At 47.8% G+C, this 26,206-nt stretch overlaps 1 protein-coding gene across 10 annotated transcripts; it reads left to right on the top strand.

Annotated features, from left to right (window-relative positions):
• Positions 1–1,119: 1,119 nt before the first annotated feature.
• Positions 1,120–24,565, top strand: ENTPD4 (ectonucleoside triphosphate diphosphohydrolase 4). Of its 10 annotated transcripts, none has more exons than XM_083880367.1 (15): positions 1,120–1,164; positions 2,181–2,278; positions 3,007–3,216; positions 5,230–5,435; positions 9,491–9,641; positions 10,749–10,852; positions 10,962–11,021; positions 12,362–12,381; positions 12,536–12,646; positions 12,746–12,811; positions 14,449–14,615; positions 17,688–18,012; positions 20,128–20,213; positions 22,310–22,471; positions 24,182–24,565. In XM_083880367.1, exons 2-15 carry the CDS (start codon positions 2,271–2,273, stop codon positions 24,435–24,437), a joined length of 1,932 nt encoding a protein of 643 aa, XP_083736493.1. In that variant the 5' UTR covers positions 1,120–1,164; positions 2,181–2,270; the 3' UTR covers positions 24,438–24,565. The 10 variants fall into 10 exon arrangements, with proteins under 10 accessions (XP_083736493.1, XP_083736491.1, XP_083736489.1 ...); XM_083880365.1 differs by lacking the exon at positions 12,362–12,381 and adding an exon at positions 12,137–12,156; XM_083880363.1 differs by lacking the exon at positions 12,362–12,381 and adding an exon at positions 12,033–12,052.
• Positions 24,566–26,206: the final 1,641 nt, after the last annotated feature.

Here is a 26,206-nt window from a genome sequence, read left to right as displayed (position 1 = left end):
CCCTCCCTTTTTCCTTATTCTTCCCCTTTCCCCTTTCCTTTCCCCTTTTCTTTTTCCTTCCCTTATTTCTTTTCTCTTTCCTTTTTTCTTTCCCCTTTTCCTTATTCCCTTTTCCCTTCCCCTTATTCTTTCCCTCCTTTCCTTATTCCTTTTTTTCCTTCCTTTATTCCTTTCCTTCCCCCGGGGATAGTTTCCCCTCCACCTCCCTCTTTCCCTGCAAATCCCGGAGTTTTATTCCCGTTATTTTCACCTGGAGAAACTTTTCCTTCCTTTTCTCAGAAAGAATCTCTGAGCGGGCACAGGCGGTGCTGCCGCTCCGTGGTAAAAAAAATGGAGAATTCCCTCGAATTTTCACCCTTTCCTTGTTTATTTTTAAATCAAATTAATTTATTTATTCTTTCTATCGTAAATATTTGGATATTTATTAGAGATGCTACAAGACCACTGGATATTTATAATAAAATAATTCAAAATATTGACACTTTTATAGATATAAATTAAAATTATTCCAAAATATTGACACTTTTACAGGTATAAATTTACTTCAAAATATTGGCATAGTGATAGCTATAAATTGAATTTATACCAGAATATTGACATTTTTATTGTGTCAATTTATATTATATTATATTATATTACATTACATTACATTATATATTATATTATATTATATTATATTATATTATATTATATTATATTATATTATATTATATTATATTATATCAATATATAACATAATTTTAGAGGGATTTTATTTATTTCAAAATATTGACAGAGTTATAACTATAAATTGTATCTATTTCTCAATTTTTGCATATTTATAGATATAAATTCGTATTTATGACGTTGGGCGCTGTTTTTAAAGCGATTTTTGGTCTTTTTTATAGCGATTTTTGCCTGGTTTTACCTGCAGCTCACCCGGCCCCTCCTGGCCACGCCCACTCCGTCTAGGCCACGCCCCTTTAACCGCGCCCCCTTCTGTGGCAACGCCCATTGGCCACTCCCCTCTTGTGGCCACGCCCCCTTTCCTGGCCACGCCCCCTCCCTGGTCCCGCCCCCGGGGAATCCCTTCCCGGCTCCGCCGTGACGTCATCGCGCTCGCGTCACGTCCGGCGGCGCACCCGGAAGTGGCGCGGGGCCGGTTGCCATGGGGCGGCCCGGGAGGTGAACGGGGGGAGGAAACAGCGGGAGTGGAGCGGGAATGGGACAGGGAATGGGATCGGGAATGGGTGCCCGGGGGCCGCGGGGTGTGGGGAGAGCCGGGCCGGGCCCTGCGGGATGGGGGCGGCCGTGGGGGCGGGCGGGGGGCCTGGACCGGCTCGTTCCGCTGCGTGGCCCTTCCCGTCCCGTTCCCTCATCCCGTTCTCTTATCCCGTTGTTCCCTCCATCCTTCTCCCTTTATCCCGTTCCTTCCATCACTTTTCCTCATTCTGTTCCCTCCATCTCGTTTCCTCCATTCAGTTCCTTTTATCCCATTCCCCCATTCCCATTCCCCATTCCCATCCCATTCCATTCCCCATTCCCATCCCATTCGCCATTCCCCATTCCCATCCCATTCCCAATCCCATTCCCAATCCCATTCCCATCCCATTCCCCATTCCCCCATCCCATTCCCATCCCATTCCCATCCCATTCCCCATCCCATTCCCACCCCAGTGTCCCCTGTCCCCTCCCTGGCACCTGGGTTGGGATGTTCCCTCAGGAAGAAGTGCCATCCCTGGGCTGTGTCCCTCCTCAGCCAGAATTCCCGAATTTCTGTGTTTTTTTGGGGAATTTTGCTGATGTTTGGTCATGATGGGGTCGCAGAATCCCGGGATGGAGATAAAATCCCGTCCAGTTCCAGCCCCAACACCTCCCACTGTCCCAGGATGTTCCAACCTCTCCTTGGGCACTTCCAGGGATCCAGGGGCAGCCACAGCAAATCTGGGAATTCCAGCTGGATTCCTGTTTTCCTTTGTATTCCTGGAAAACCCCGGATTGGTCCCACATCCAGCCCGGGGCTGTGCTGAGGAAGGGGAGGATCCATCCCAGGATATTCCTCAGGGAGAGAAGGATCCATTCTGGGATTTTCCCTCAAAGAAAGGAGGATCCATCCTGAAAATCCCAGGATTTTCCCTTAGGGAGGGGAGGATCTATCCCCAGGGACATCCCAGGGCTCACCCCGGGCTGTTTTTCCCCAGGAGCAGGACAGGGATGGCTCAGGGGCCCTGGGATGTTCCCAGACCCTCCGAGGGCACCGGCTGAGGCTCCTCCTGCTGCCCCATCCCACCATGGGCAGGTAAGGATCCCCCTGGGGTCACTCTGGGGTGAATTCCAGCCTGGGAATGGTGTCCTGAGCCTGCTCAGTGCAGAGCAGAATCCTGGGGTGGGATGGGGTGGGATGGGATGGGATGGGATGGGATGGGATGGGATGGGTTGGGTTGAGTTGGGTTGGGTTGGGATGGGTTGGAAGAGACTTTAAATTCATCCCATCCCACCCCTGCCATGGGTAGGGACACCTCCCCCTGTCCCAGGTTATCCCATCCTGGCTTTGGGCACTTCCAGGGATCCAGGAATTCCATCCCAGCCCCTCCCCACCCTCCCAGCCAGGAATTCCTTCCCAAAATCCCACCCCAATCTCCCCTTTCCCAGTGGGATCCATTCCCTGTGTCCTGTCCCTCCATCCCTTGTCCCCAGTCCCTCTCCAGCTCTCCTGGAGCCCCTTTGGGCCCTGGGGAACTGCCCTGAGATCTGCCCAGATTCTCTTCTCTGGGGTCATTCCCAGATTTCCATTCCCTCAATCCCAAGCCAGGCTTTTCCCTCCTTTCTGAGTCGAGTTTTCCTGACACTGAAAGAAATCCAGGAGACCAAAAAGAGCCCCAAACCCCGTGGGAATCTCCCATCCTCATCCCCAGGGATGGGGCAGGAGTGGGAATTCCACCCCATGCTCTCCCCGCCCTCCAGGCAGGAATTTCCCTTGTGTTTAACCCCAAACCCATCACTCAGATTTCTCCCTCTGGTTTCCAGGCTCAGCATGTCGTGCCTGCTGCCAGCCCGGTGGCACTTCAGCCTGTTCCCCTGGGGCTGTCCCCGCCTGCTCAAGGCCCCCCTGGCCCTGTCCCTGCGGCAGCTGCTCCTGCTGGGGGTGACAGCCCTGGCCGGGGCTCTGCTGGTGTGTTCCCTGCTCCTGCTCCGGGGGAAATACGGCTGGACCGGCAGGGAGGGGAGACTGCACAGGTGAGAGGGGGGGAATTCCATGGGAAACTGAGATTCCACAAATGAGGGGCATGGAATTCCATGGGAAACAGGGAAAGCTTGGGGGGAGCTTTTGAGGAAATGGGAAATGCTGCTCTGCTCCCTGTTCCTGCTCCGGGGGAAGTACAGCTTGACCAGCAGGGAGGGGAGAGTGCACAGGTGAGGGGCACAGAATTCCATAGGAAAGAGGGAGAGAGTTCCATGGGAAACAGGGAGAGAATTCCATGGGAAACAGGGAGAGAATTCCATGGGAAACAGGGAAATGGAGCTTTGGGGGAAATGGGGAACATTCACAGATCTCCTGCTCCCTGCTCCAAGGGAAGTACAGCAGAACACACAGGGAAGGGAGATTGCAGAGGTGAGGGGCATGGAATTCCATGGGAAACAGGAAGAGAATTCCATGGGAAACAGGGAATGGAAGTCTAGGGAAAAGAATTTCATGGGAAAGAGGGAAATGGAGCTTTGGGGGAAATGGGAAATGCTGCTCTGCTCCCTGTTCCTGCTCCGGGGAAAATACGGCTGGACCAGCAGGGAGGGGAGACTGCACAGGTGAGAGGGGGGAATTCCAGAATTCCATGGGAAATGGGGAGAGAATTCCATATGAAACAGGGAAATGGAGCTTTGGAGGAAATGGGAAATCCTGCTCTGCTCCTGCTCCATGGGAAGTATGGCAGGACACACAGGGAGGGTTGACTGCACAGGTGAGAGGCACAGAATTTCATGGGAAACAGGGAATGGAGCTTTGGGGGAAAGAATTCCATGGGAAACTGAGAATCTACAGGTGAGGGGCACGGAATTCCATGGGAAAGAGGGAGAATTCTATGGAAAAGAACAAAATGGAGCCCTGGGGGAAAGGGGAAATGCTGCTCTGCTCCTGCTCCACAGGAAGTATGGCAGGATGGCCTGGGATGGGAGATTCCACAGGAGAGGGAGGGAATTCCATGGAAAACAGATTCCACAGGTGAGGGGCACGGAATTCCATGGGAAAGACGGACAGAATTCCATGAAAAGGAATGAAATGGAGCTTTGGGGGAAAGGAGGAAAGAAGTCCATGGAAAACGGGGAAAGGAGCTCTGAGGAAAAGGAGGAAAGAATTCCATGGAGAACAGGGAATGGTGCTCTGGGAAAAAGAATTCCATAGAAAGCAGGGAATGGAGCTCTGAGGGAAAGAATTCCATGGAAAACAGGGAAATGGAGCTCTGGGGGAAAGGGGGAAAGAATTCCATGGAAAGCAGGGAAATGGAGCTCTGGGGAAAAGAATTCCATGGGAAACAGGGAAATGGAGCACTGGGGAAAGGAGGAGAGAATTCTATGGAAAACAGGGAATGAAGCTCTGGGGGAAAGGATTCTATGGAAAACAGGGAATGGAGCTCTGGGGGAAAGGGGGAAAGAATTCCATGGAAAACAGGGAATGGAGTTCTGGGGGAAAGGATTCTATGGAAAGCAGGGAATGGAGCTCTGGGGGAAAGGGGGAAAGAATTCCATAGAAAAGAGGAATGGAGTTCTGGGGGAAAGAATTCCACGGAAAGCAGGGAATGGAGCTCTGGGGGAAGGGAGGAAAGAATTCCATGGAAAGCAGGGAATGGAGCTCTGGGGAAAGGAGGAAAGAATTCCATAGAAAACAGGGAATAGTGCTCTGGGGGAGAGAATTCCATGGAAAACAGGGAATGGAGCTCTGAGGGAAAGGAGGAAAGAATTCCATGGAAAGCAGGGAATAGTGCTCTGGGGGAAAGAATTCCATGGGGAACAGGGAATGGAGCTCTGGGGAAAAGAATTGTATGGAAAACAGGGAGTGGAGCTCTGGGGGAAGGAATTCCATGGAAAACAGGGAATGGAGCTTTGGGGAACAGAATTCCATGGAAAACAGGGAAATGGAACCTGTGAAAAAGGAAAAACAACCACAGATCTCCCCACTCCTGACCTACAGAACACAGAGGGAAAATTCCACAGCCCAACTCCCCGCAGCAATTCCCATTTATTCATTTTCTCCCGCAGGTACCTGGCCAGGGTGAGGGACACGGAGGCCACGGACACGGGGAACCCCAACCTGAACTACGGGATCGTGGTGGACTGCGGCAGCAGCGGCTCCAGGGTGTTCGTGTACTGCTGGCCCCGCCACAACGGCAACCCCAAGGACCTGCTGGACATCCAGCAGATGAGGGACAGCAACAGGAAACCCGTGGTGATGAAAATAAAACCAGGTATGGGCAAAAAACAGGGAATTTCCTCCTGGCTTTGTTTTCTGCACTCCAAAGTCTCTGGATAAAGGGTATTTCCTGAGAAAAATCAGCTCCACATAGGAATTTCTCCAGGCTTTCCTCTCCTAATTTATTTTTCTGCACTCCAAAGTGTCTGGATAAAGGATATTTCAGTGTTATGAGTGTGGAACAGCTCCAGGTTTCTTTGGGGTTGGTTTGCAGGGAGTTTCAGTCTGGAATGGGGCAGGAGGGAGAGGTTTTTCCATGGGTAAGGCAGGTGCTGTCCCCACAAGCTCCTGGACATCCAGCAGATGAGGGACAGCAACAGGAAACCCGTGGTGATGAAAATAAAACCAGGTATGGGCAAAAAAACAGGGAATTTTTCCATGATTTCCGCTCCTAATTGTGCTTCCTGCACTCCAAAGTCTCTGGATAAAGGATGTTTCCTGGGAAAAATCAGCTCTACATAGGAATTTCTCCAGACTTTCCCCTCCTGAGTTAGTTTTCTGCACTCCAAAGTCTGGATAAAGGATTTTTCCATGTTCTGAGTGGGTTTTTGGGATTGAAATGGGACAGGTGGGAGAGGTTTTTCCATAGGGCAGCTCCAGGAAACCCGTGGTGATGAAAATAAAACCAGGTACAGGCAAAAACAGGGAATTTCTCCATGATTTCCTCTTCTAATTCTGCTTCCTGCACTCCAAAGTGTGTGGATTAAAAGATGTTTCCATGTTGTGAGTGTGGAACAACTCCAGGGATTTTTGGGGTTGGTTTGCAGGGAGTTCTGGAATGGGACAGGAGGGAGAATTTTCAATTTCCAGCAGCAGGAAAATGAACATGAAAATCAAAGCAGGTACTGGGAAAAACATGGAATTTCTCCATGATTTCCTCCCCTAACTCTGCTTCCTGCACTCCAAAGGATATTTCCAGCATGGAACAGCTCCAGGTTTCTTTGGGGTTGGTTTGCAGGGAGTTTCAGTCTGGAATGGGGCAGGAGGGAGAGGTTTTTCCATGGGACAGTAACAGGAAATGAAATGTGGTGAGAATCAAGCCAGGTACTGGGAAAAACATGGAATTTCTCCATGATTTCCTCTTCTAATTGTGCTTCCTGCACTCCAAAGTGTCTGGATTAAAAGATGTTTCCATGTTGTGAGTGTGGAACAGCTCCAGGGTATTTTGGGATTGGTTTGCACGGAGTTCTGGAATGGGGCAGGAGGGAGAATTTTCAATTTCCAGCAGCAGGAAAAGGAACATGAAAATCAAAGCAGGTACTGGGAAAAACATGGAATTTCTCCATGATTTCCTCCCCTAACTGTGCTCTCTGCACTCCAAAGTCTCTGGATAAAGGATGTTTCCTGGGAAAAACCAGCTCCACATGGGAATTTCTCCAGACTTTCCCCTCCTGAGTTAGTTTTCTGCACTCCAAAGTCTGGATAAAGGATTTTTCCATGTTCTGAGTGGATTTTTGGGATTGAAATGGGACAGGTGGGAGAGGTTTTTCCATAGGGCAGCTCCAGGAAACCTGTGGTGATGAAAATAAAACCAGGTACTGGGAAAAACATGGAATTTCTCCATGATTTCCTCTTCTAATTGTGCTTCCTGCACTCCAAAGTGTCTGGATTAAAAGATGTTTCCATGTTGTGAGTGTGGAACAACTCCAGGTTTCTTTGGGGTTGGTTTGCAGGGAGTTTCAGTCTGGAATGGGACAGGAGGGGGAGGTTTTTCCATGGGACAGTAACAGGAAAATGTGGTGATGAGAATCAAACCAGGTACTAGGAAAAACATGGAATTTCTCCATTATTTCCTCTCCTAACTGTGCTCTCTGCACTCCAAAGTCTCTGGATAAAGGATGTTTCCTGGGAAAAATCAGCTCTACATAGGAATTTCTCCAGGCTTTCCCCTCCTGAGTTAGTTTTGTGCACTCCAAAGTCTGGATAAAGGATTTTTCCATGTTATGAGTGGGTTTTTGGGATTGAAATGGGACAGGTGGGAGAGGTTTTTCCATAGGGCAGCTCCAGGAAACCTGTGGTGATGAAAATAAAACCAGGTACAGGCAAAAACAGGGAATTTCTCCATGATTTCCTCTTCTAATTCTGCTTCCTGCACTCCAAAGTGTCTGGATTAAAAGATGTTTCCATGTTGTGAGTGTGGAACAACTCCAGGGATTTTTGGGGTTGGTTTGCAGGGAGTTCTGGAATGGGACAGGAGGGAGAATTTTCAATTTCCAGCAGCAGGAAAATGAACATGAAAATCAAAGCAGGTACTGGGAAAAACATGGAATTTCTCCATGATTTCCTCTTCTAATTCTGCTTCCTGCACTCCAAAGTGTCTGGATTAAAAGATGTTTCCATGTTGTGAGTGTGGAACAGCTCCAGGGTTTTTTGGGGTTGGTTTGCAAGGAGTTTCAGTCTGGAATGGGGCAGGAGGGGGAGGTTTTTCCATGGGACAGCAACAGGAAAATGTGGTGATGAAAATCAAACCAGGTACTGGGAAAAACATGGAATTTCTCCATGATTTCCTCTCCTAACTCTGCTTCCTGCACTCCAAAGGATATTTCCAGGTGGAACAGCTCCAGGTTTCTTTGGGATTGGTTTGTAGGAGTTTTGTAGAGGTTAAAGTCTGGAATGGGGCAGGAGGGAGAAGTTTTTCCATAGGGCAGCAACAGGAAACTCAAAATAAAACCAGGCAAAAAACAGGGAATTTCTCCATGATTTTCTTTCCTAACTCTGCTTCCTGCACTCCAGAGTGTCTGGATAAGGGATATTTCCATTGTCTGGATAAGGGATATTTGTTGGAGTTGTTCCACACTCACAACAAGGAAATATCCCTTATCAGACACTCTGGAGTGCAGGAAGCAGAGTCAGGAGAGGAAATCACAGAGAAATTCCATGTTTTAGCAGAGTCAGGAGAGGAAATCACGGAGAAATTCCATGTTTTAGCAGAGTCAGGAGAGGAAATCACAGAAAAATTCCAGGTTTTAGCAGAGTTAGGAGCAGAAATCATGGGGAAATTCCTGACTCCCAATTTGTATTTTTTGGGGATTTCAGATTTTTCCAGCTCTCCTGACTCCCAATATTTTATTTTTTCCAGGAATTTCAGATTTTTCCATCTCTCCAACTCCCAATTGGTATTTTTTGGGGATTTCAGATTTTTCCAGCTCTCCTAACACCCAATATTTTATTTTTTTCAGGGATTTCAGATTTTTCCAGCTCTCCAACTCCCCATTCTGTATTTTTTGGGGATTTCAGATTTTTCCAGCTCTCCTGACCCCCAATATTTTATTTTTTCCAGGAATTTCAGATTTTCCCAGCTCTCCTAACACCCAATATTTTATTTTTCCAGGAATTTCAGATTTTTCCATCTCTCCTGACCCCCAATATTTTATTTTTTGCAGGAATTTCAGATTTTTCCATCTCTCCTGACCCCCAATATTTTATTTTTCCAGGAATTTCAGAGTTTGCCATCTCTCCTGACCCCCAATATTTTATTTTTTGCAGGGATTTCAGATTTTTCCAGCTCTCCTGACCCCCAATATTTATTTTTTGCAGGGATTTCAGATTTTTCCATCTCTCTGACTCCCAATTCTGTATTTTTCCAGGGATTTCAGATTTTTCCAGCTCTCCTAACACCCAATATTTTATTTTTCCAGGAATTTCAGAGTTTGCCATCTCTCCTGACCCCCAATATTTTATTTCTTCCCGGAATTTCAGATTTTTCCAGCTCTCCTAACACCCAATATTTTATTTTTCCAGGAATTTCAGATTTTTCCAGCTCTCCTGACCCCCAATATTTTATTTCTTCCCGGAATTTCAGATTTTTCCATCTCTCCTAACTCCCAATTCTGTATTTTTGCAGGAATTTCAGATTTTTCCAGCTCTCCTGACCCCCAATATTTTATTTTTTCCAGGAATTTCAGAGTTTGCCATCTCTCCTGACCCCCAATATTTTATTTTTTTCAGGAATTTCAGATTTTTCCATCTCTCCTAACTCCCAATTTTGATTTTTTGCAGGAATTTCAGATTTTTCCAGCTCTCCTGACACCCAATATTTATTTTTTGCAGGGATTTCAGAGTTTGCCAGCTCTCCTGAGAAGGTCAGTGATTACATCCTGCCCCTGCTGAGTTTTGCTGCCGGGCACGTCCCGCGCTCCAAGCACAAGGAGACTCCTCTCTACATCCTCTGCACTGCTGGCATGAGGATCCTGCCTGAAAGGTGATGCCCTGGGGGTTTTTTTGGGAATTTTGGGAGGATTTGGGGAGGGAAGAGAGGGGGCAGAGAGAGGGAGAGGGAAGTGGAGATTTGGTGGGAGGTTTTTAAGGGTGAGGGTTGGGGAGGAGAAGAGCGTGGTGGAACCAAAGTGGTCACAGAATGGGCACAAAATGGACAAAAAATTGGTCAAAAAATGGACACTAAATGGACACAAAAGGGTCACAAAAATGGTAAAAAAAATGGTCACAAAATGGACCCACAATGGACAAAAAATTGGGCACGAAATGGACAAAAAATGGGCACAAAACGGACACAAAATGATGACAAAAATGGACCCAAAGTGGATCCAGAATGGGCACAAAATGGACAAAAAATTGGTCACAAAATGGAAAAAAAAATGGACAAAAAAATGGACACAGAATGGGCACAAAATGGACAAAAACATGGACACAAAATGGGGAGAAAATGGTCACAAGATGGACCCAAAATGGGCACAAAATGGACCCACAGTGGACAAAAAATTGGTCACAAAATGGACACTGAATGGACCCAAAATGGGCACAAATGGACATAAAATGGACATAAAATAGACACAAATTGGATTCAAAATGGGCACAAAAGGGTCACAAAATGGACACAAAATGATGACAAAAATGGGCACAAAATGGACACAAAATGGGCACAAAATGGGTACAAAATGGGCACAAAGTGGGTACAAAATAGACCGAAAATGGTCACAAAATGGTCACAAAATGGACCCAAAATTGACAAACAGTCTCCAGGTCTCACACTTTTATCAGTTTTGGTCCATTTGCACCTTGGGGTTGAATTGTCCAATCCCAGCTCCAGGCTGGGAGGTCCCATCCTTCTTGTCCCTCCCTCCAGCCCCCCTTGTTTGTGCTTTTGGCCTGAGAGTTGTCCTTGGTGTGCAGCAGGAAAAGGGTTTGTTTTGTGTCCCTGCTGTGTGCAGAGCTGAGTGACACTGACTGTGAGCTCAGAGCTGCCCCCCTGGGCACCACAGACACATCAAATACATGAAATTAAAACTGAAATCATCACCAGCAGCAATCCTGGCTTCTTTTTTAACCCTTTTTCTGTGGAATTTTGCAGCCAGCAGAAAGCCATCCTGGAGGATCTGCTCACAGACATCCCCGTGCACTTTGATTTCCTTTTCTCTGACTCCCACGCCGAGGTGATTTCTGGGAAGCAGGAAGGTAAGTGGAATTTGGAAAAATACCTGCAAAATATTTTTTAGGAATTCCAAGTGTTTGGATTCCCAAATTCCTGTTTTGTTTTGTTTTGTTTTTTTTTTTCCACTTTCAGGAGTCTATGCATGGATTGGGATCAATTTTGTCCTTGGAAGATTTGAGCACACGGATGATGGTGAGGACCTGAAGGGGACCTGGGGGGCTCCAGGTGATGCAATTCCAGCCAGATGTTGGGGTGCAATTCCAGCCAGATGTTGGGGTGCAATTCCAGCCCTGGGAGTTGCATTTCCAGATGTTGGGATGCATTTCCAGCCAGCTGTTGGGATGCAATTCCATTCCCTGTATCCCATTGGTTTTTCCCTGTATCCTAGTGATTTCCCTATTGACTTTTCCCTGTATCCCATTGACTTTTCCCTATATCCCATTGACTTTTCCCTATATCCCACTGATTTTTCGCAGTTCTCCATTGACTTTTCCCCTGTTTTCCCCAGAGGATGAAGCAGTTGTGGAGGTGCAGATCCCGGGGAATGAGCACAGGGATTTTTCCCTGTATCCCATTGATATTCCCATTGATTTTCCCCAGAGGACGAGGCGGTGGTGGAGGTGCAGATCCCGGGGAACGAGCACAGGGATTTTCCCCTGTATCCCATTGATTTTTCCCTGTATCCCATTGACTTTTCCCTGTATCCCATTGACTTTCCCATTGATTTTCCCCTGTTTCCCCCAGAGGATGAAGCAGTGGTGGAGGTGCAGATCCCGGGGAACGAGCACAGGGATTTTTCCCTGTATCCCATTGACCTTTCCCTGTACCCCATTGACTTTTCCCTATATCCCATTGACTTCTCCCTGTATCCCACTGATTTTTCCCTGTATCCCATTGATTTTCCGCATGCTTTCCCCAGAGGATGAAGCAGTGGTGGAGGTGCAGATCCCGGGGAATGAGCACAGGGATTTTTCCCAGTTTCCCATTGATATTCACATTGATTTTCCCCAGAGGATGAAGCAGTGGTGGAGGTGCAGATCCCGGGGAACGAGCACAGGGATTTTATCCTGTATCCCATTGATATTCCCACTGATTTTCCCCTGTTTTCCCCAGAGGACGAGGCGGTGGTGGAGGTGCAGATCCCGGGGAACGAGCACAGGGATTTTCCCCTGTATCCCATTGATTTTTCCCTGTTTTCCCCAGAGGACGAGGCAGTGGTGGAGGTGCAGATCCCGGGGAACGAGCACAGGGATTTTTCCCTGTATCCCACTGATATTCCCATTGATTTTCCCATTGATTTTCCCCAGAGGACGAGGCAGTGGTGGAGGTGCAGATCCCGGGGAACGAGCACAGGGATTTTCCCCTGTATCCCATTGATTTTTCCCTGTATCCCATTGATATTCCCATTGATTTTCCCCAGAGGATGAAGCAGTGGTGGAGGTGCAGATCCCGGGGAACGAGCACAGGGATTTTTCCCTATATCCCATTGACTTTTCCCTGTATCCCATTGATTTTCCGCATGTTTTCCCCAGAGGATGAAGCAGTGGTGGAGGTGCAGATCCCGGGGAACGAGCACAGGGATTTTTCCCTGTATCCCAGGGATTTTTCCCTGTATCCCATTGACTTTTCCCTTTATCCCATTGACTTTTCCCTGTATCCCATTGATTTTCCGCATGTTTTCCCCAGAGGACGAGGCGGTGGTGGAGGTGCAGATCCCGGGGAACGAGCACCACGATCCCGTGTTCCGCAAACGCACCGTGGGGATCCTGGACATGGGCGGGGTGTCGACGCAGATCGCCTACGAGGTGCCCCAAAGTGTAAGCCTTGCCTCCCCTCAGCAGGTCATTATCTGGGAATTCCATCCCTCGGGAATTGGTTTTTAACTCCTTTTCCTTTCTTTTTCCCATCGTTTGGAGTCTTCCATCCCATCCCATTCCCAAAAAACCAGAGAGAGAGACGATGGCGGCGCGCGGCGTCCTCCAGCTAAGAGTTCTTGTGTTTTCTTCATCTCCATCGCTCCAGTCCTGTGTTCATCCTTTGCTTTTGGTCTTTGTGGATTGTTTTAATTCCTTTTCGTTACGATTTTTGCGTCCTGGGGCTTAAAATCCAAAAAATTCTATAAAAAAATCTGCCATAAAAATGATGGTTTTCCGTTTAATAGCGAAAATCCTATTAAAAAATCTTCCATAAAAATGAATTTTTCCTTTTAATAATTTTAAATCCTTCCCATTCCAAACTTTGCATCCTGGGGCTTAAAACCCAAAAAATCCTATAAAAAAAGTTCTATAAAAATGACTTTTTCCCTTTAATTCCAAACGTTGCATCCTAAGGCTTAAAACCCAAAAATTTTATTAAAAAACTCTTCCATAAAAATGACTTTCCCCTTTTAATTCCAAACTTTGCATCCTGGGGCTTAAAACCCAAATAATCCCATTTAAAATCTTCCATAAAAATGATGTTTTTCCCTTTAATAGCAAAAATCCCATTAAAAAAATCTTCTATAAAAAGGACTTTCCCCTTTAATAGCAAAAATCTTAAGAAAAAATCTTCCATAAAAATGAATTTTTCCTTTTAATAATTTTAAATCCTTCCCACTCCAAACTTTGCATCCTGGGGCTTAAAACCCAAAAAATCCCATTAAAAATTCTTTCATAAAAATGATTTTTCCCTTTAATAATTTCAAATCCCTTCAATTCCAAACTTTACATCCTGGGGCTTAAACCCCAAAATTCCTATTAAAAAAATCTTCCATAAAAATGAATTTTTCCTTTTAATAATTTCAAATCCTTCCCATTCCAAACTTTACATCCTGGGGCTTAAAACCCAAAAAAATCCCATTAAAAAATCTTCCATAAAAATGACTTTTTTTTCCTTTAATTTTGGTGGAGAAATGGAATTAAATGTCACCAAATTGTTTTATGTCCCAAATGGGGGATTTTATTCCAAAAAAATACACGTGAGATGATCATTCCCAAGAAAACTCTTCAATTTTGCTCTCCCTATGAAATAATCCTGAAATAATAACAAATAAAATGGGAGAGATGATCATTCCCAAGAAAAACTCCATTTTTCTCTCCCAACAAAATAATTCTGGATTTTCCAAATAATGTGGGAAATTATTATTCCAGAAGAAAATTCACTTTTGCTCTCCCAATGAAATAATTTTGGATTTTAAAAATTATATGGGAGAAAATCATTCCTAAGGAAAATTCTTTTCTTTTGCCCTTTTTATGAATTTTTGTCCTGGGGGTAAATTTTTTCTCCTGGGGGTGAATTTTTGTCCTGGGGGTGAATTTTTTCTCCTGGGGGTGAATTTTTATCCTGGGGATGAATTTTTATCCTGGGGGGTTAATTTTTTATCCTGTGACAAATTTTTGTCCTGGGGGTAAATTTTTATCCTGTGGCCAATTTTTATCCTTGGGGTAAATTTTTATTTTTGGGGTAAATTTTTATCCTTGGGGTAAATTTTTATCCTGTGGTCTATTTTCAACATGAGACAAATTCTTAATTTTCAACACAATAACAACAATTTTTTTGCTCCAAAACACCCTCCCCCCTAAAAAAAAAATCCATTTCACCCTGGAGATCATCCCTGATTTTTCTATTTTCGCTGCTGCAGGAGGAAGTGGCCAAGAACTTGCTGGCAGAATTTAATTTGGGCTGCGACACCCACCAGACCGAACACGTTTATCGCGTGTACGTGGCCACATTCCTGGGCTTTGGAGGGAATGCTGCCCGCAGGAGATACGAGCAGAGCCTCTTCTCCAGCAGCTTCCTCAAAAACAGGTATTCCAGGGAATTTTCCTGGGAATTTTCAGGTTGTTCCAACCCCTGGGAGTGTCCAAGGAGCAGCTCTGGGGTCCTGGAGTGATGGGGGTGGTGGGAGTGGGGAGGGGATGGGGATTCCAGTGGGGAAATTTGGGAAAGGGGGAAGGGGTTGGTGCTGAGGGATTGGAGTGATGGGTTCAGAGTGAAAAAGGGGGAATTTAGGTTGGATTTATGGAAGGAATTCTCAATATGAGGGGGATGGAATTCCCAGATTTGCTGTGGCTGCCCCTGGATCCCTGGCAGTGCCCAAGGCCAGGCTGGATCCCCCTGATCCATGGAAAGTCCCACGGTGGGACTGGATGGGCTTTGAGGTCCCTCCAACCCAAACCATTCCAGGATTCCATGTGCAGGTTTAGATGGGATTTTGGGAAGAAACATTGGGAGAGGGGCTGGGCTGGAATTCCCAGATTTGCTGTGGCTGCCCCTGGACCCCTGGAATGTCCCAGGCCAGACTGGGATAACCTGGGACAGTGGGAGGTGTCCCTGCCCATGGGATGAGATGGGATTTCAGGTCCCTCCCAACCCAAACCATTCCAGGATTTTTTGATTTTGTTTTCCCATCCCTCTGTGGGTGCTGCAGGAACAGCCCTGGACACTGGGAATGTGCTGGGGAGGAGGGGCTGGAGGGACAGGACACAGGGAATGGATTCAAACTGACACAGGACAGGGATGGGTGGGATTTTGGGAAGGAATTCCTGGCAGGGCTGGAATTCCCAGATTTGCTGTGGCTGCCCCTGGATCCCTGGAATGTCCAAGGCCAGGCTGGATCCCCCTGGGATCATGGGAGGTGTCCCTGCCCATGGCAGGGGTGGCACTGGATATTTTAATTCCCCAGTAATTAATTGATTAACAATTAACTAACAACAACTGCCCAATCTAACCAAAACCACCCCAATTTCTCCCAATTCCTCACAAACCCTGACCTGTTCCAGCTCTAGAAAACCCTGATTTTTGTGTTCCCCCAGGCTGCAGGGCAGGCAGGAGGGTCTAACCCCAGAATCCCCCCTGCTGGACCCACACCGCTAACAACAACAACTGCCCAACCTAACCAAAAATACCCCAATTTCTCCCAATTCCTCACAAACCCTGACCTGTTCCAGCTCTAGAAAACCCTGATTTTTGTGTTCCCCCAGGCTGCAGGGCAGGCAGGACGGTCTGAGCCCCAAATTCCCAATCCTGGACCCGCTAACAACAACTGCCCAATCTAACCCAGAAACCACAACGCAAATCCCAATTCCTCACAAACCCTGACCTTTTCCAGCTCTAGAAAATCCATCTACATCCCTGATTTTTGTGTTCCTCCAGGCTGCAGGGCCGACAGGAGGGTCTGAACCCCAAATCCCCATTCCTGAACCCGTGCCACGAACAACACCTGCCCAATCCAACCCCAGCACAAACCCCAACTCCTCACAAACCCTGACCTTTTCCAGCTCTGGAAAACCCTGATTTTTGTGTTTCCCCCAGGCTGCAGGGCCGACAGGAGGGACTGAACCCCAAATCCCCATTGCTGAACCTGTGCCACGAGCAACTGCCCAATCTAACCCAAAAACCACAACGCAAATCCCAACTCCTCACAAACCCTGACCTTTTCCAGCTCTGGAAAACCCATCTACATCCCTGATTTTTGTGTTCCTCCAGGCTGCAGGGCAGGCAGGAGGGTCTGAGCCCCGAATCCCCATTCCTGAACCCGTGCCACGAGCAACTGCCCAATCTAACCCAAAAACCACAACGCAAATCCCAATTCCTCACAAACCCTGACCTTTTCCATCTCTAGAAAACCCATCTACATCCCTGATTTCCCTGTTCCCCCAGGCTGCAGGGCAGGCAGGATGGTCTAACCCCAGAATCCCCAATCCTGGACCCGTGCCACGAACAACACCTGCCCTATCCAGGCACAAATCCCAATTTCTCCCAATTCCTCACAAACCCTGACCTTTTCCATCTCTAGAAAACCCATCTACATCCCTGATTTCCCTGTTCCCCCAGGCTGCAGGGCCGACAGGATGGTCTAACCCCAGAATCCCCAACCCTGGACCCGTGCCACGAACAACACCTGCCCTATCCAACCCCAGCACAAACCCCAACTCCTCACAAACCCTGACCTTTTCCAGCTCTAGAAAACCCTGATTTTTTTGTGTTCCCCCCAGGCTGCAGGGCTGGCAGGATGGTCTGAGCCCAGAATCCCTGTTGCTGCACCCAACTAACAATAACTGCCCAATCTAACCCAAAAACCCCAGCACAAATCCAAATTTCTCCCAATTCCTCATAAAACCTGACTTTTTCCAGCTCTAAAAAACCCTTCTGGCTCCCTGATCTCTGTGTCCTTGCAGGCTGCAGGGCCAGCAGGGCGGGCTGAGCCCCAAATTCCCATTCCTGCATCCATGCCGCTAACAACACCTGCCCTATCCAACCCCAGCACAAATCCCAATTTCTCCCAATTCCTCACAAACCCTGACCTTTTCCAGCTCTGGAAAACCCATCTACATCCCTGGTTTTTGTGTTCCCCCAGGCTGCAGGGCAGACAGGAGGGTCTGAGCCCAGAATCCCCATTGCTGAACCTGTGCCACGAGCAACTGCCCAATCTAACCCAAAAACCACAACGCAAATCCCAATTCCTCACAAACCCTGACTTTTCCAGCTCTGGAAAACCCATCTACATCCCTGATTTTTGTGTTCCTCCAGGCTGCAGGGCAGGCAGGAGGGTCTGAACCCCAAATCCCCATTCCTGGACCCGTGCCACGAACAACACCTGCCCAATCCAACCCTAGCAAAAATCCCAATTTCTCCCAATTTCTCACAATCCCTGACCTTTCCCAGCTCTAGAAAACCCTGATTTTTGTGTTCCCCCAGGCTGCAGGGCAGACAGGAGGGTCTGAGCCTCAAATCCCCATTCCTGAACCCGTGCCACGAACAACACCTGCCCAATCCAACCCCAGCACAAATCCCAATTTCTCCCAACTCCTCACAAACCCTGACCTTTTCCAGCTCTGGAAAACCCATCTACATCCCTGATTTTTGTGTTCCCCCCAGGCTGCAGGGCCGACAGGAGGGTCTGAGCCCCGAATCCCCAATCCTGGACCCGTGCCTGCCGCGGGACGCACGGGACGAGCTGCAGCAGGCGGGGCTGACGCTTCACCTTCGCGGCTCCGGCGATTTCCAGCGGTGCCGGGAGCTGCTGCAGCCCCTCCTGAACAGAACCAACGAGAGCCAGAGCTCCCTGAACGGCGTCTTCCAGCCCCCCGTGCACTTCCACAACAGCGAGTTCTACGGCTTCTCCGAGTTCTACTACTGCACCGAGGACGTGCTGAGGATGGGAGGGGATTACAGCGCCGCCAGGTTCACCAGGGCTGCACAGGTGGGGAACTGGGAGCTGTTCTTCATTAGAACATTTCTTCATAAGGGTTTTGGTCCCAAAGTCCTGCAGAAAAGCTTGGCCTTAGGAGATCCCAAATTCTGTAAGAGATCCCAGCTGCAAAAGTGAAAATCAGGGATAAATTCCTAATTTAAAATATCTCTCCATAAGGATTTTGTTCCCAAAGTCCCACAGAAGAACTCGTCCTTGAGAGATCCCAGATTTCTAAATTCACTAAAGCTCCACAGGTGAGAGAACTGGGAGCTGTTCCTGGTTAGAACATCTCTCCATAAGGGTTTTGTTCCTAAAGTCCTGCAGAGGAACTTTCCCTTAAGAGATCAGATCCTTTAAGAGGTGCCAAGTTCCATAAGAGATCCCAAATTCCTAAATTCACTGGAGCTGCACAGGTGAGAAACTGGGAGGTGTTCATCGTTAGAATGTCTCTTCATAGGGGTTTTGGTCCCAAAGTCCTGCAGAAGAGCTTTGCCTTAAGAGATCCCAAAATCCTTAATTCAGTAAAGCTGCATAGGTAAAAAAAGGGATGAATTCCCTTGTTAGAACATCTCTCCATAAGGGTTTTCCTGCAGAAAAGCTTTGCCATAAGAGATCCCAAATTCCACAAGAGACCCCAGATTTCTAAATTCACTAAAGCTGCACAGGTGAGAAAAACTGGAATCAGTTCCCTCATTAAAACACGAGGGTTTTGGTCCTAAAGTCCCACATAAAAACTTTGCCTTAAGAGATCTCAAATTCCTAAATTCCCTAAAGCTGCACAGGTGAGAAAACTGGGATCAGTTCCTAATTTAGAACGTCTCTCCATGAGGATTTTGGTCCCAAAATCCTGCAGAAAAGCTTTGTCTTAGGAGATCTCAAATTCCTAAATTCACTGAAGCTGCACAGGTGAAAATAAAGAATCAATTTCTAATTTATAACATCTGTCCATAAAGGTTTCATTCCCAAAGTCCCACAGAAGAACTCGTCCTTGAAAGATCCCAGATTTCTAAATTCACTAAAGTAGCACAGGTGAGAGAACTGGGATCAATTCCCTCATTAAAACATCACTTCATAAGGGTTTTGTTCCTAAAGTCCTGCAGAAAAACTTTGCCTTAAGAGATCCCAAATCCTTTAAGAGATCTTAAATCCTTTTGGAGATCCCAAATTCCATAAGAGATCCCAAATTCCTAATTTAGAACATCTCTCCACAAGGGTTTTGGTCCCAAAGTCCTGCAGAAAAACTTTGCTTTAAGAGATCCCAAATTCCGTAAGAGATCCCAAATTCCTAAATTCACTGAAGCTGCAAAAGTGAAAATCAGACGATTTGGCAATTTCCCTAAAAACAGAGGGACAATTTTCACCTCCAAGGATATTCCCCAAGAGTTTCACATTAATTCCACCCCAAAATCCAAGTGTGGATCAAAATATTCCCATGAAATTTTGGAATTTTCTTACTGGATATTCCCAAAGAGTTTAACATTAATTCCACCCCAAATTCCAGATGTGGATCAAAATATTCCCACAAATTTTGGGATTTGTCCTACTGGAAATTCCCAGAAAATTTCACATTAATTCCACCCTAAACTCCAGATGTGGATCCAAAATTCTCCCGTGAATTTTGGGACTTGCCTCCAAGGATATTCCCAAAGAGTTTAACATTAATTCCACCCCAAATTCCAAATGTAGATCAAAGTATTCCCACAAAATTTGGGATTTGCCTTACTGGATATTCCCAAAGAGTTCAACATTAATTCCACCTTAAACTCCAGATGTGGATCCAAAATATTCCCATGAAATTTGGGATTTGCCTTACTAAAAATTCCCAGAGAATTTCACATTAATTCCACCTCGAAATCCAAGTGTGGATCAAAGTGTTCCTGTAAAATTTGGGATTTGCCCTCCTGGATATTCCCAAAGAGTTTAACATTAATTCCACCCCGAATTCCAAACATAGACCCAAATAATCCCGCAAAATTTGGGATCTGCCTCATTGGCAGCACAATCCCTTATTCTTTTTTGGGGTTTTGCTATTCCAGGGCATTTTACGGGGTGGGATTTCCCTTCTTTGGGCAGAGGGGATGCTGTTCCCATTCCCATTTCCCATTTTTGTTGTTTTCCCTGCAGGAATACTGCTCCACGCGCTGGGCCGTGCTGCGGGAGCGCTTCGAGCGCGGCCTCTACGCCCCCCACGCCGACCTGCACCGCCTCAAGTCAGTCTGGGACAGGCTGGGCAGGGAATTCCTCCTCAGCCTTCCATGGGATGGATGGGAGTGGGGAAAAAACCTGGGAAAGGCTGAGGATTCCGTGGTTAATTGTGCTCAATGCTGAGCTGAGCTTTTCCCAGTTTTGCTGGTTGATCCCATTGTTCCTGATCCCACTGTCCCTGATCCCAGTGTCCCTGATCCCACTGTCCCTGATCCCACTGATCCTGATCCCACTGTTCCCAATCCCAGTGTTCCTGATCCCACTGTTCCTGGACCTGACTCCATTTTTCCTGCCTGATCCCACTGTCCTTGATCCCAGTGTTCCTGGCTGATCCCACTGATCCTGATCCCCCTGTTCCTGATCCTACTGATCCTGATCTCAGTGTTCCTGATCTCAGTGTTCCTGATCCCACTGTTCCTGATCCCACCCAGAGCTTCCAAGGCCTTTCCTTTTCATGGGATCACTGGAAGAGGGAAAAACCCTTGGAAAAGCTGAGAATTCTGTGGTTAATTGTGCCCCACAGTCACTGAGATGAGCTTTTCCCATTCTCTCTGACTGATCCCACTGTCCCTGATCCCACTGTCCTTTATCCCAGTGTTCCTGACTGATCCCACTGTCCCTGATCCCACTGTCCTTTATCCCAGTGTTCCTGACTGATCCCACTGTTCCTGATCCCACTGTCCTTTATCCCAGTGTTCCTGACTGATCCCACTGTTCCTGATCCCACTGTCCTTTATCCCAGTGTTCCTGACTGATCCCACTGTTCCTGGCCAATCCCACTGTTCTTTATCCCATTTTTTTTGCCTGATCCCACTCTCCCTGATCCCATTTCTCCTGACCCCACTGTCCCCGACCCTGCAGTCCCTGATCCCATTTCTCCTCCCTGATCCCAGTGTCTCTGATCCCATTTCTCCTGGCAGATCCCAGTATTCCTGATCCCACTGTCCCTGATCCCACAGTCCTTGGTCCCAGTGTTCCTGACTGATCTCACTGTTCCTGGCCGATCTCACTGTTCCTTATCCCATTTTTTCTGCGAGATCCCACAGTCCCTGATCCCACTCTCCCTGACCCCACAGTTCCTGACCCCATTTCTCCAGCCTGACCCTGTTTCCCCATCCTCACCCCATTATCCTTGACCCCATTTCCCCAGGCTCACCCTGCAGTCCCTGATCCCACTTTCCCTGACCCTGCAGTCCTTCACCCCATTTCCCCAGGCTGACCCCACAATCCCTGACCCCATTTCTCCTGGCTGACCCCACAATCCCTGGCCCCATTATTCCCCAGTCTGACCCCATTATCCCCCGTTCTGACCCCACAATCCCTGGCCCCATTATTCCCCATTCTGACCCCATTATCCCCCCAGTCTGACCCCATTATCCCCCCAGTCTGACCCCATTATTCCCCAGTCTGATCCCATTATCCCCCGTTCTGACCCCACAATCCCTGGCCCCATTATCCCCCAGTCTGACCCCATTATTCCCCCAGTCTAACCCCATTATCCCCCCAGGCTCACCCCACTATCCCTGACCCTGTTTCTCCTATTTCCCCAGGCTCACCCCACAATCCCTGACCCCCCAATCCCTGACCCCATTATTCCCCGTTCTGACCCCACAATCCCTGACCCCATTATTCCCCCAGTCTGACCCCATTACTCCCCGGTCTGACCCCATTATCCCCCCAGGCTGACCCCATTATCCCCCATTCTGACCCCCCAATCCCTGACCCCATTATCCCCCATTCTGACCCCACAATCCCTGACCCCATTATCCCTCAGTCTGACCCCATTACTCCCCGTTCTGACCCCACAATCCCTGGCCCCATTATCCCTCAGTCTGACCCCATTATTCCCCGTTCTGACCCCACAATCCCTGACCCCATTTCTCCTGATTGACCCCACAATCCCTGGCCCCATTATTCCCCAGTCTGACCCCATTATCCCCCATTCTGACCCCATTACTCCCCGTTCTGACCCCACAATCCCTGGCCCCATTATCCCCCAGTCTGACCCCATTATTCCCTGTTCTGACCCCACAATCCCTGACCCCATTATTCCCCATTCTGACCCCATTACTCCCCGTTCTGACCCCGCTCCTCCCCGCAGGTTCCAGTGTTTTAAATCCGCCTGGATGTTCGAGGTTTTCCACCGGGGTTTTTCCTTCCCCGAGAGCTACGGGAGCCTGAAAACGGCCCTGCAGGTCTATGACAAGGAGGTGCAGTGGACCCTGGGGGCCATCCTGTACAGGACCCGCTTCCTGCCCCTCAGGTACCCCACAGCAGCCTCTGCGAGGGGGATTTGGGGTGGGAAGAGGTGCTGATCCCTCAAATTGTGGGGTTTTAGAGCCTGTTCCCCTAAATGGGCTCTGATTCCCACCCTGTCTGATTCCCACCAAGTTGGAAGTGGAATTTGGCCTCCAAAGTGTGGCTGTTGTTCCTGTGCTCCTTCCCAGGGCTCTCAGAAATCTGGGAAGGGGAATTTTGGGATGGGAAGAGGTGCTGATCCCTCAATTTGTGGGGTTTTAGATCCTGTTCCCCTAAATGGGTTTTGATTCCCACCCTGTCTGATTCCCATCAAGCTGGAAGCGGAATTTTCCCTCTGAACCATCCCCGTTGTCCCTCTGCTCTTTCCCAGGGCTCTCAGAAATCTGGAAAGGGCAATTTTGGGATGGGAAGAGGTGCTGATCCCTCAAATTGTGGGGTTTAGATCCTATTCCCCAAAATGGGATCTGATTCCAACACTGTCTGATTCCCACCAAGCTGGAAGTGGAATTTTCCCTCTGAGCCATCCCTGTTGTCCCTCTGCTCTTTCCCAGGGCTCTCAGAAATCTGGGAAGGGCAATTTTGGGATGGGAAGAGGTGCTGATCCCTCAATTTGTGGGTTTTTAGAGCCTGTTCCCCAAAATGGGCTTTGATTCCTGCCCTGAGCCAAGCTGGAAGTGGAAATTGGCCTCCAAACCATCTCTGCTCTTTTCCAGGGACATCCTCTAAAAAAATCTGGGAAAAGCCTTTGGGAAGGGAATTTTGGGATGGGAAAAGGTGCTGATCCCTGAAATTGTGGGTTTTTAGATCCTATTCCCCAAAATGGGCTTTGATTCCATCCCTGTCTGATTCCCACCAAGCTGGAAGTGGAATTTGGTCTCCAAAGCGTGGCTGTTGTCCCTCTGCTCTTTCCCAGGGTGCTCAAAAATCTGGGAAGAGCCTTTGGGAAGGGGAATTTTGGGATGGGAAGAGTGTGATGATCCCTCAAATTGTGGGGTTTTAGAGCCTGTTCCCCCAAATGGGATCTGATTCCCACCAAGTCAGGATCAGAATTTTCCCTCTGAGCTGTGCCCATTGTCCCTCTGCTCTTTTCCAGGGGAATTATTTCAAAAATCTGGGAAAAGCCTTTGGGAGAGGATTTTGGGGATGGGAACTTGTGGGTTTTAGATCCTATTCCCCAAAAGGGGCTCCTCAACTTGTGCCTTTTAGATCCCATTCCCTCCCTGTCTGATCCCCCCAGGTCAGGATGGGAATTCTCCCTCTGAACTGTCCCCATTGTGTCTCTGCTCTTCCCCAGGGACATCCTCTAGAAAAATCTGCGAAAAGCCTTTGGGAAGAGAATTTTGGGAATGGGAGGAGGTTTTTAGATCCTATTCCCCAAAAGGGGCTCCTCAATTTGTGCTTTTTAGATTCTATTCCCTAAAATTGGCTCTGATTCCCTCCCTGTCTGATTCCCCCCAGGCCAGGATGGGAATTCTCCCTCTGAGCCGTCCCCGTTGTCCCTCTGCTCTTCCCCAGGGACATCCTCTAAAAAATTTGGGAAAAGCTTTTGGGAGAGGATTTTGGGAATGGGAAGAGGTCCTGATCCCTCAAATTGTGGGTTTTTAGATCCTGTTCCCCTAAATGGGCTTTCATTCCCACCCTGTCTGATTCCCACTGAGTTGGAAGCAGAATTCTCCCTCTGAGCCACCCGTGTTGTCTCTCTGCTCTTCCCCAGGGACATCCAGCAGGAGAATTTCCGTGGGATTCACTCGCACTGGAGGAGCTTCTCCTTTGTGTACAACCACTACCTGTTCCTGGCCTGTTTCCTGGTGGTGCTGCTCTCCATCCTGCTCTACCTGCTCCGCCTGCGCCGCATCCACCGCCGCCTGCCCCACCCCTCATCCTCATCCTCCTCATCCTCATCATCCTCATCCTCCTCCCCGGCCCTCTGGATCCAGGACGGGCTGTCCCCGCAGAAAATCCCGGGATAAACCTGCCGGGATGGAGGGAGGGAGGGATGGAGGGATGGATGGATTTGTCCACGCGCTCACAAACACACACACAAAGGAAGAAAAGAGAAGAGAAGAAAGGAAAAGAAAGGAAAAGAAAATTTAAAAAAAAAAAGGAAAAGAAAATAAAGGAAAGGAAAAGAAAGGAAAAGAAAGGAAAAGAAAATTAAAAAAAGGAAAAGAAAATAAAGGAAAGGAAAAGGAAAGAAAAGAGAAGGAAAAAAAAGGAAAGAAAAAGGAAAGGAAAAGGAAAAAGAAAAGGAAAAGGAAAGAGAAAAGAAAAGAAAACAAAGAAAAGAAAAAGAAAAGAAAAGAAAAAAGAAAAGAAAAGAAAAGCGAAAAGAAAAGAAAAAAGAAAAGGAAAGAAAAACAAAAAGAAAAGAAAAGGGGAAAGAAAAGAGGAAAAGAAAAACGAAAAGGAAAGAAAAGAAAAAAGAAAAGAAAAAGGAAAAGAAAAAGGAAAAAGGAAAAGAAAAATGAAAAGAAAAAAAAAAGCCATTTTTGCCTCAGGGTTTTCCTCCTCTTTTTTTTTTTTTTTTTCCCCTCGGAGAAGCAGAGTTGGGAATTCCAGGCAGGCTTGGGAATTCCAGGGGGTGGGGAGGGAAAAAAATGCCAAAAAAACCCAAGACTTTGCTGGGAATGTCGCACTTGGGGCTGTGCAGGAGAGGAGGAGTTGAATTCCCACCTTTGGGAGAGGCTGAAATCCCGGGATGAGCTTGGATTTTCCTTCAGGACTCCAGCACTGCCATCCCTGCTCTGGGTTTGGAGCCTCAAAGAAAGAAAAAAACAAAAAAAAACTTTTAGGACACTTGATGTGATTTATTTTATTTTTTTTTTCCCTTTCTGGAATCACTCCTGGGATGGAGAAGGAAAAAAAAAATCCCTGGCACCATCCAGAGCTGTGCTTCCGTTTAAAGAAAAAACAAACTGCTTCCATCATTTCTGCTCCTTCCTTTTCCCTTGGAAGCTTCACCCTCCCAGTGGTCACTGCTTTCAATCCCTGATTTCTGTTCCATAATCACAGAGACCTCCCAGAACTCCAGGAATGTCAAGAGAACTGGAAAAAAACAAAAAACAGGAGAAGGTGCACAAGGGGAGGGGGGGGGGAGGGTCTCTCCGAGCCCTCTGGTAATTTATATTTTATTTAAATCCATTGATTTTACTTGAAAGTCGATTTGTCCGTGATTAAAAGTGGGATTTCTATGAAAATCTTTGGGGTGTGGGTGTTTGGTTTGATAATTCCTCAAAGCTCTGGGGAAGGGGACACAGAGTGGGGACAGCTCGTCCCTGCAGGGTCACTGTCCCCTCCTGGAGTCCCATTGTGCTTTCCAGAGTCCTGGGATTATTCCCTGAGTCCTATTGTTGTCCCCGAGGTCCCATTGTTGTCCCCAAGGTCCCATTGTTGTCCCCGAGGTCCCATTGTTGTCCCCAAGGTCCCATTGTTGTCCCCAAGGTCCCGTTGTTCGGGCCATTGTTGGGACCAAATAACGCGTGAAGCTCCTGGAATGAGCCTGGAGGACTCGCTGTGTCCTTGTGTCCCTGTCCCTTCCCTCTGTCCCTGTCCCATCCTCTTGTCCTTGTCCCTGTCCCTGTGTCCCTGTCCTCTGCCTGTCCCCTCCCTGTGTCCCTGTTTCTTCCCCATGTCCCTGTCCCTGTGTCCCTGTCCCATCCTTCTGTCCCCATGTCCCTGTCCCTTCCCTGTGTCCTTGTCCCCTCCCTGTCCACTCCCTGTGTCCCTCTGTCCCCTCTGT

This window comes from Zosterops lateralis, assembly GCF_965231275.1.
Source record: "Zosterops lateralis genome assembly, chromosome: 30".
NCBI lineage: Eukaryota > Metazoa > Chordata > Aves > Passeriformes > Zosteropidae > Zosterops > Zosterops lateralis.
The sequence above is the reverse complement of the archived record's forward strand: the minus strand, read 5'-3'. Positions and strand labels throughout refer to the sequence as shown.